Source organism: Musa acuminata, chromosome BXJ2-9, assembly GCF_036884655.1.
Source record: "Musa acuminata AAA Group cultivar baxijiao chromosome BXJ2-9, Cavendish_Baxijiao_AAA, whole genome shotgun sequence".
Classification (NCBI taxonomy): Eukaryota; Viridiplantae; Streptophyta; class Magnoliopsida; order Zingiberales; family Musaceae; genus Musa; species Musa acuminata.
In genome coordinates this window covers 44,200,955-44,211,305 of record NC_088346.1, presented here as the reverse complement: position 1 = coordinate 44,211,305, position 10,351 = coordinate 44,200,955, and the positions used below count along the sequence as shown (strand labels likewise).

The following is a 10,351-nucleotide window of genomic DNA, read 5'->3' as shown; positions in this document are numbered from 1 at the left end:
AAAATACTCTAACAGCGTTGCAAAACTCAAATACCAAATGATGGAAACATAAAAAACAACTTCCTCATTTTCAAAGAGAACTATGAGGTTTCAAAAATAAGAATTTCCATTAATCTTTCTTCTTTTCCTGTAGTAGATCTAAAGTACGTTCAATCCTTCAATCATACGCACAAATTATAATAATGCATGCATATTCAATCCTTCAGTCATCTGCACAAATTATAATACATATTAAATTCATAATGCATTGTACTTTGATGGTTTAAAATTTTTATAATTATCTCAAGATATAAATTATTTTGTTAAAATTTAGTTAGATTAAACTTGAAATTTATTATATTGAAACTTGAAGCATTTGAAATACCAACTCATACCTATTCGATCGTAGATTGCCACAAGTTGGATAATTGACAATGCAAACCTTGAATTGGGCCAATCGAGGTATAATTGATGATGCAAACGTTTATAATCGACAATGCAAACCTTGAATCGAACCGTTTGGTCCGGACCACCTGTAGATGAGCATTTCACCATTTGAAATAAGAATTAATCGAAGTGAAAATTGTGGCCGTTCCAACCTGTGGATGAGAAGCACTACGAACACAGATTCAAATGCCTTTCGAGTCATCAGCCTATCTCACACTCATTTGGTTCGACAACAGCATCTACCAACAGTCCGATAAACTATTTCCTTTCAAATATGCAATGAGATAAACACAATGGTAAATTTGCTAATGCTACAAACAGAAATCGAACACAGAAACACAAAGTTTCAGATCATTTTTTGCAGGAATTGCATGGATTGCAAATAGATCCTGACACTTACGACAGCTAGAAATCAGAGTTTGTCATGCAGTGCATTTGTCCCTACATATGAGGCTGTTCCCCCCTTTCAGTTCCAAAAATATGTTTCTGCAGTCAAACAGTAATATTACAGCGTACATAAACCTAAATTACTTGCCGTAAATACACATACCAACTTTGTAGCTAATAGTAAGAACCAGTGCCGAGAGGAAGAAAGGATAGCAGCCACCTCGAAGCAAGAATGATACGGTCCAGTCCTGAATTTTCCTAAATGGTTGAAAACCTGAAGATTTTTTCCTACCTAGATTTTCTGCGATGCTGTATGAAAGGAGAAGATCCCCGTTTCCATTCTTTTGCAAGGAGCAGTGTCCTGTGCTGCTTGTAGCTGATAAGCCATGTACATCGACCATGCCGACTGTGACATGAGTACTTCCTAAACTAGCAGGATATTCTGCAGCAAATGCTGGGGGTGCAGATATTGAGCCCAGCATGTTCACCAGATGACTTGTGATTGTTCTCTTGCCATTGATGTTCTGTTTGATATCTGTACCGAAAGAAGGCCAAGTTTACATTTTGACATTATCTTTTATCAAAAGCTTGCTGCAGAGCCAGCATTGAATAAGAAATTAGGTTTTGAGTATTGACTCTAGTAGTTCGAGTGGCACTTGCAGTCGCCAGTAACACTCAAAACTAAACCCCACATATTACGAAGAATTATTAGAAAAGAACACAATGAGACAAGAAAATTTTGGAACTTTCAGCAATCAGGAGGAAACCAGATGCTGAACCGGGCCAACCTTGGGCAACTAAAGTTTAGCCAATAATTTTTCCGGTTTAGTTAACCGTCAGGTATTTCCTCCTAAAGATGGTAGGTTTCCCAGCAGAAAAACATCCGTACCTGGCGCAACAGGAATGTTCTCGTACTCGTTGACGAACTGATTATCAGTTAGAGGTAAAGCTGGCAATAAATTACCATCAACATTAGTGTACAGCAGCTCCGGAATTTCCATATTTGTGGTACCATCACCACCATCAACCTGTTATCAAATAGCACAAATTAATCTCCACTTCTACATTAATCGGCTTGTAAATTACTTGTCTATAAACCAACTTCTAAGAGACAAATGCGTACCTCTGAGATAAACTGGCTCGAAGCAGATGAATCTTTATGTTCCAAGATTTCAAAGGAACTGAAAATATCATTCTCTAAGCCATCATCCAATGCATCAAAGTATGCCATTACCTCAGCATCAAAATTAGAACTGTGAGGACCTGCAATGGACGAATATAGAAGTTCATTCTGATATACGGAATTATCTTGTCCATTTGCCAGAAATTCACTAGATGCATCATGGAAAACCATGTCTTGGGCATCTTGAAATGATGCATAATCACCAGATAGAGTGTTCAGAGGATCAGTTGCTTGCAGATTGAAGTTATCCACCACTGGTTCAGCGCTTTGAATTGTGGCATCAAAGAACTCATCATCTTCAAGTCCATAATGTACTCTATTTACAAAACTTGCATGGCATTCCAACAAAGGACAACTGACAAATCCTTCACCAACGGGGTAACTGATGTTCACAGAATCATCCTCAAGGTCGTTAAGCTGCACAAATTCTTCAAGTTGTACAGGATAACTATAAGCAATATCATTCAAGATAATTTGCTCTCCAGAACCACCCGTGAGGGTTTGACTACTCTGTAAATTAGGTTCATAGATACAATCTAACACCTTGTCTGTCAAATTTTGATCATTACGTATCTCTTCTGGGAAAACATCAAGGATATGGATAGGATCTACTGGGTGGCTATCACTACCCTGTCCATCAGTATCCTCCAGACAGAGGGCAGCTCTCCCATTTTGGTGACCCATATGTTTGCTCTGAACTCCATAGATATACATAGAATTAAAATCACGAAAAATGATAAAAAAAGATAAAGCAGATTCACAATCATGAGTGTCCCCATTAGAATAGATAAACAAACAAATTTATATTTATACTGTAAAGGGAATGAAGGTAACAAAATAATTAAATGTTCAAACATATAATGACCCAACAGATACAGACCATAGGCTGCAAAATCAGAATTGGGATTGGCCAATAACGATAAGATTGGCATCAACCGAAGAGATTGGTAATCCAATTTAAAGTTTTTTTTTCTTTCCAAACATGACATGCTCATAGGAAGTTCCCGATCTAAGAACATTTTCTAAAGCACCACGATCCACAATTTACAATTGGCTTATGAACTACAAACCATCTTTATAATCACCTTAAATTCTTCTGAAAATTAAAAAGAAAGGCAGGAGACAAACAATAATTAAATGCAAATTTAGAGAACATCCGTACTCATATTCAGAATATTTCTAATAATTAGAAGAAAAGGGAAGCCATACAAGATTTTAAATTGTTCTCCTTGCAAACTCTGAGACTCTCAGTGTACAACTGTATCAGCAGGCAGGAGCTATTTGGCTGCAAACCATTACAAATACTTGTGCACTGGTAAAAACCTAACTCTAATTATGCAACTCACCATTAAAGGCAGCATTGGCATATTATACTTCACTCGACACATGTTCTTGGTCGGTCAAACCATGAATATCACATATTAGCTTTTAGAGTTTAGATTGTCTACTCATTTAACACTTTGTGCTTGCAATTTATCCTTTCTGACATCTTCATAATGCTAACACTGTGATTTCCTAAACATTGCTATGTAGTAGCTCCATGTTTAAGAATCTTATGAAAGCTTTACCAGCACAAATGACTAAAGAACGAAATCAATTAAAGAAATGTCTACAAGGTAACACAACAAGCGTGCCAAAGAACATCATGATGGATATTCTTACCTGAAGAAGATCATTGATTTCCATGAACTCAGAATTAAGGGCCTCATTGATCTCAGCATCCCCGCCAAACGGAGTCACAGACAATCCATCAGCAGCCTTCTCATCCTCCTCCTCCCATTCCTCCTCGATAAATGGCGCACCGTATTGAGCCCCATTCCTAGGACCCGCACCGCTTTTCTGGAAGATCCTGCACACAACATACGCATCCTTCTCCATCCCCGATCCCAAGAAATCAGTTCCAACCAATTTCGCGTTATAACAGCACGAGGAATCAGAAAGGATCAACATCTACCTGTGGAATCCCAGAATGGGTGAGCTCGTCGTCCTCAAGGCGGTATTCGTGCATGACCCAGTTGGTCCTGGCGCCATGGGGGGCGCGGCCATCGTGGAACACGAGAGTCTTCTTCATGCCGACGACGCGGCCGCGGCGGTGGACGGGGCGGTCCTTGCCGGTGGTCTTCCAGTATCCCCGGGCGGTGGCGCGGTTGGTACAGGACCGGTTCGGGTACTTGCGGTCGACGGGGCAGAAGAAGTACCACTCCAGGTCGCGGCTCTGGAGGCGGGAGCGGCCGGGCAGCTCCCACGGCTCGCACTTGCACAGATCAACCTCAGCGATGACGTCAATGCGGAGGGGTCGGCCGCTGACCTTGCGCTTGAGGTAATAACCGACGAGTTCCTCATCGGTGGGGTGGAACCGAAACCCTGGCGCAAGGAGGGAGGCCGCAGGGGGCGGCGGCTGGGGAGTGGAACACGAGGCGGCGACGCCGTGCATCGATCGGAGATCGAAAGAGGAATCGGAGGTTAGAACGATCGGAACGAGGGATCCCTCGAAGAAGCATCAGCCTTCGGATCCTTCTTCCGCTTCGTCTTCTTCACATGGTGGGGGGTTGGAGAACGCGAGGGTTTGCGGAAGAAGCGGGGAAGAAGACAGCGCGAGGAATCGTGCGAAGGAAGCAAGGCAGTGGAGGATGCCGATCCCGTCCAAATAAATCCGTAACCGAAATGTGCTTCTACATCGTGACCGTTCATCTATGGGTTTGATCTCCATCTTTGGTCACGGGAGGCGGCATCGATCCCATTCAAAGAACGTGAGGCTTGGAAAGGATCCACACACGGGCGGACCTTTCTTGGTATTTTGTGGGGCTGAGACGGTCGCTCAAAATTGGGGTTGAGGATTTGGTGTCCCAGTACGGTCCGGTTTCAGGTTGGTTCTCCGAGTGTCACCACTTAAAATTAACACGTACCCAAAATCTACACTTGGATGAGGTCACCGGTGGGGCCACATGTTACGTTGAGTGAGAAATGCTTGAATCACACAGGTGGTGATGAGGATGGTGGTAATGATTTATTTTGATATGAATTAAGATGTCATAAAAAATAATTTAAATTATATAATATTTGTAGCAATATATTATAATTAAATTTCAAAAAAATATGAATATTTTTAGACTATGATATTCAATCACTAATGATGGATGAAAATGAATACTGATGATTGATTTATTTTAACATATAGTAATGTTTTTATAAAACGATCGATTAATATTTTAATGTTTTAATGGTAAAAATTTTACGACTGAATTTTTATAAGTCATTATTTGTATTCGAAAATGAGATTCACAAGAAATTACCAGTTTTAGATGGGTTCTCACATAATTGATGAATAAAAAAAAAAGATATATTTTATGTCATATAATTAATGTTATCTAACAAGTTATTATTTATTGTCATCAAATTATCAGTGGGTTCATAAAAGTTTATCCCTTTAAACCTTAAATGATGATTTTGAGTGTACATAAAACTCTTAAATAAGAGGCATTATTAATTTATCTACTTCCTAAATGTGCTAATCAATTTCCACATAACAATATTTTAAGGTCATGGAATAAAATTATTTCCAAAGGTGGATGAACACTGAGTCTTGTGAATAAAATTACATCATACTAATAGACTTCTAAAGATGGATGAAAACAAGTTTAGTGAATTATACTTCTCTTGTAATTGAACCAAGACATGAAGTTAGTTTAGAATTTTGATATTTGACAAGAATGTCTTAAAATTAGATTCCACCAAAAATAATGAGCATAAGTGAATCACATGATATCACTGAAAAATGTGAGCTATGACATTTTGATTTTTTTTTTTTTTCCAACAAAAGCTTGGTAGGAGCAGTGTAATTAATTTCGGTATGGAGGAAGATGAACTAACAAAGATTTTGATGATTGATATCAAAATCCGAGATTCAATACTATTTTCACGAGAATGATTTTGTACATCATTTCCATAAACCATATGATGCTCATAATATACTTTGGAATATAAATTAAAATTAAAAATGAGCTTAATTGGATATTTTGGTTGTAATGAATTCCATACAAGATGAAAATGTTTTTGAATTATGGGATTGAATTTCATATAAGATGGGCATTCTTTTACAATAAATTTGATTAATTCGCGAAGGAAAAGAAGTTTGTGTGTCATAAAATTTATTTCAGACATCATGTAAAATTGATGAAGATTTTGATAATTCATAAAAATACCTTTAAATTAAATATCATATAAATGAAAAATAGTTCTAGAACATGACATTAAATCACTTTTAGAGGTGGATGAGCATAAAAACCATTATTAGTAGAGCTCTCATGAATGTTGGCAAGCCATAAAGTTGTACAAAAAGAAATACTAGGTATGTTATCTAATAAAAATATTTATATTTGATGATAAATTCTTCAAATTGAATTCCATCATCACCACTTATCATTATGAAAATAATAGAAATATAACTACATTGAATTTGTAAGGATATATAAAGAATTCTTTTTATGCATTTCCCCCCTCCAAACTTAAAAATAGCTTGTATATTCCTCTAAATATTTAAATATAGCATATACATACATACATACATACATACATACATACATACATATATATTAATTTGCTAGAAAAAATAAAAATGTTTGATATCCAAAACACCCTTATCACTTTCATAAACTATTTATCTTCTTATTTTCTAAAGTTAAGTTTAAATGGATAAGTACCAAAATACTTAATTTTGGAGAAATATAATTATGATGGTCAATGAGAGTAGAGAGTTTGTTAGGGAAGATTAATTATAAAGATGTTTGCAAGTTTTAATTTCTGTGCATATACATATATTAAACTTATATACACTAATGTTAATAATAATGACAATAGTAATGTAGTGAACAGCTAAAGAAGACACCAAAAAAGAACAAAAAGACAATTAAAGAAGAGAAAGGATGCATGAGACAAATATCTTTACAATTATTCATCACAAAAAGGAATCATATCTCCTGATTCCATCATATCAAAGAAGGTTTTTTGGATTTGCATCAGGGTATCAATTGAAAGAGACTATTCTACCAAAGCTCCATCCATACTGTTGGCTTTACACAATTGCATCAATCTGGCATTGCCCAGAACTTACTTCCATTAATCCCTGCACATCATGCAAGTCTCAAAATATCACTTGTTACTTTAGACTAACTCTATGCCAGCTTGCATATGTACTTCACAGAGAGAGAGAGAGAGAGAGAGAGAGAGAGAGAGAGAGAGAGAGAGTTGCACTTGCAGTCATCCAATTTCTATGGTGGTGATGTTAAATGCTAAGAGAAGTGTGATAAAGGTCAAGAACCTGCAAGATTATTTATTAGTGATATAGGAGAGAAGGTCAGACTGCATTGTTCAGACACTCTGAAATCATGTCAATGGAGGTTGGCCCACTGCACATTATGATCAACATTGTACCTTTTGTTAGGTCCACCTGTGTGAGTGGTGGTGTTACCAGTGATCAGCTTCAATGGCTAATACAACTTGCCTTTTAGCATTTCCTGTTCCCTTTTCATCCAAGCTCAGTCACATATCTCAATGGTAATCCTTCTGCCAGTGTGGAAGAATGATCAGGAACAAGACAGATGAAAAGAATCCATGTATGCTGTTCCTGAATGCCTGTAAAGTTAACAGGTTTTCCCATAATATGTATTCTTAATCTTAGTTACAGCAAGAAGGATGGAAGGAAACAGATGAATGGTCAGAAAGCTGACCAAAATCTGCACCAACCTTTAAACTGCTTTGTTCCATGGATAAGCATTGTCATGCACAGAGTTACATTTATTGCAAGTAACCCTAAAGGATCTGAATGCCTGTTCATCACTAGTTTGTCCTAGCATCTACTCAGCTGTTATTTCTGATACTTCCTGTATGTTGAAAGATGGCAACAGCATGAACTCGGCAGAACACTACTTAATTTCTTCTGTTCTTAAATTTGGGTGCAACTATCTTCTAATCTGAGGGATTCCTATTGCTAGTTATGTAGAAGAGAAAAATAACCTCACTGTAGGAAGACCCACAAAAATGGAGATGACTAGCAGTGACAATACACCAATAGAAACAAAGGGAAGCTTTACCTGAAAATAAGGATATTTACATTGCATAAATACAAATACATAATATTTCCATTTTTGCTATCAAAAAGAAAAGAAGGAAAGGAGCCAATGGTTGATAGTACAATCTTCAAAAACAAAATCAAATGCAACTAAATGTATTAACTTGAAAGAGCTGCAAATAAGATTTCAAGAAACTGCTGTGGAAATTATGCAAGATGATGTGAACAACAGAGAAATCTTACCTCCTGAAAGCAATATATATCGCTATAATGTTCTTGTTCCTGTCCATCAAGAATAGAAGAAAGAAGAAGACATCTAATGAACAAAGATGAAATGAGAAATCAATAGAGTGGGCATCTATATTCATCAAAAGACAAAGAAATCATGTGGTAGATGAAAAGCCTACTCCTTTAACAGCATATTAAGCTTCAAAAACATTCAAGAAAAAGAGACTAGAAAGGAAGACTTCTTTTGTGACCTGAAAATATGAAACATTTAGAGGAAAAATGCACGAAAAAACTTACCTTAAAGATCGAGAAAAGTGCGCGGAAGCCGCGTGTTTGCTGATGCAGCATCATCAAGATTCTCATTAATCACAACAACTGGCTTGTCCATGTGAATCTTGATGATGCCACACCCGAAAGCACCGACTGATCTCCATGCAAAAAGAAAAGGAGGATGGTATTTTTTACGATGGCTTAATGCTGAAGGGAGAAGAAAGCCATCCAAAGATGCTGATCACAGGCATGAAATAGAAACAACAAGAAGACACAAGTCATTGCGGCAAGTACTGCCAAGATCCATTCCATGCATAGCCCCTCCCTCTGAGCAAGAGAGATACCAGCTGTCGGAGCTTGGAGACAGGTGAAGAGAGATCATAAGCCAGAAGCACAGAGAGAGAGAGAGAGAGTAGTGGTCATCATATCTAAGGGAAAGATTGCAGCAATCTGTCAAGAGATTATGATCTTTGAAGCTGTTCCGACATCTAAAGAGCTTCAGATAACAAGAACATGGATTACGGCAGTGGTCGGAGTGAGATCTAACTTCCCACTAGAGGATCATAAGCGGCTCAGAAGGAGAGAAGGATGGAGGAGTATGCTGAGAAGGGTTAGGCCTGAGGTGTTCGCATATATATACACAATTCCATTGTTGCAGAGATCTCTCGCACTTTATGTCACCATTCAATCGATTACATCTATCAATTGTGATCCAATCTAAATCGTACGATCGACTGATATCGTTCCAGACGTGATTGACCAGAAGCTTGTGCACTGTACAATCTACATATCAATAATAGAACACAGTCATTAATTATTTGATTTCCAATCTTATATTCAAAAGTCAAATCCTTTTCGCCTTCAAATACTTAATTCTAACTTGCATAACATATTTCATGTATGAAATTGATTTATGTCACTATCCTTGTTTATATATATGCTGTCCTCTTTTCACTGGTCAATTGTCCTTCATTGGATTAAAGTTTGGTACTCAGCTCGTCCATTATGGATTTCTTGATATAGTGGTGATAATAGTGATGCTGTTGCATAGGAACTCTATCAATAATTCTTGAAACAGTGATGTTTATACATCACTACATGGCACTGAGAGCAATTCTCTGTGAACAATAAACAAAAGAAAGCAAAGGAAAGGCAAAGAATGGGGGGGGGGGGGATTGATGACAGTCCATCTAATCATCTCCCAAAATGAGAAGAAGAACAGTGAGTGAGGATTATTAGCATATCAACATCAGTGATCTGGAATTGAGGGCCCTTTTTGTTAGGTTGTTCTTGGGACGATATGTCAAGATGATGAGAGTTCCTCTCTAATTGGCTGCTGCTTAGCTGTTGAAATCCAGCTTTGTACAATCTTCATCCTCACAGCTGCTTTCCATGCATTTGCATGGCAGCCACAGCATCAACTATGGGCCCTTTTCAACCCCAAACCATACTGTTCATGTTCCTTGGATGTTCTTCAATCATGGCCTCCATGCATGGTTGATAAGGTGTGCTGGCTGCAGTTGAAGAGCTGTTCATGCCCCCAAAGGGAAACAGGAGGAGGTACATCCTATGTCTTCATCAAGGACATATCGTCTGTGTTCCATTGATTTGACTGTTGGTCTTAGTGGCTTCTACCTCCACCATCAGATGCTGTTGTTGTGCTCCTGTCCTTGCAGGGCCAACTTCTCATCTTCCTTGTGGCTGGGAAAGACTAAACCCTAAGGTTTTACAGGGGCAACAAATTACTGTGACACCAACATGTCTTGAATCCAACCAAACATCCAGTTGTG

At 37.9% G+C, this 10,351-nt stretch overlaps 1 protein-coding gene across 3 annotated transcripts; it reads right to left on the bottom strand.

Annotated features, from left to right (window-relative positions):
* Positions 1-759: 759 nt before the first annotated feature.
* LOC103998774 (NAC domain-containing protein 53) lies at positions 760-4,592 on the bottom strand. 3 transcript variants are annotated; one of them, XM_065126655.1, is made up of 6 exons: positions 3,951-4,592; positions 3,659-3,868; positions 2,200-2,689; positions 1,937-2,076; positions 1,703-1,841; positions 760-1,348 (listed from the first exon to the last, which is right to left on the bottom strand). In XM_065126655.1, the coding sequence occupies exons 1-6, from the start codon at positions 4,428-4,430 to the stop codon at positions 954-956; spliced, it is 1,854 nt and encodes a 617-aa protein (XP_064982727.1). In that variant the 5' UTR covers positions 4,431-4,592; the 3' UTR covers positions 760-953. The 3 variants fall into 3 exon arrangements, with proteins under 3 accessions (XP_064982727.1, XP_064982726.1, XP_009418629.2); XM_065126654.1 differs by having other exon boundaries at positions 1,937-2,689; XM_009420354.3 differs by having other exon boundaries at positions 1,937-2,689; positions 3,659-3,865; positions 3,951-4,589.
* Positions 4,593-10,351: the final 5,759 nt, after the last annotated feature.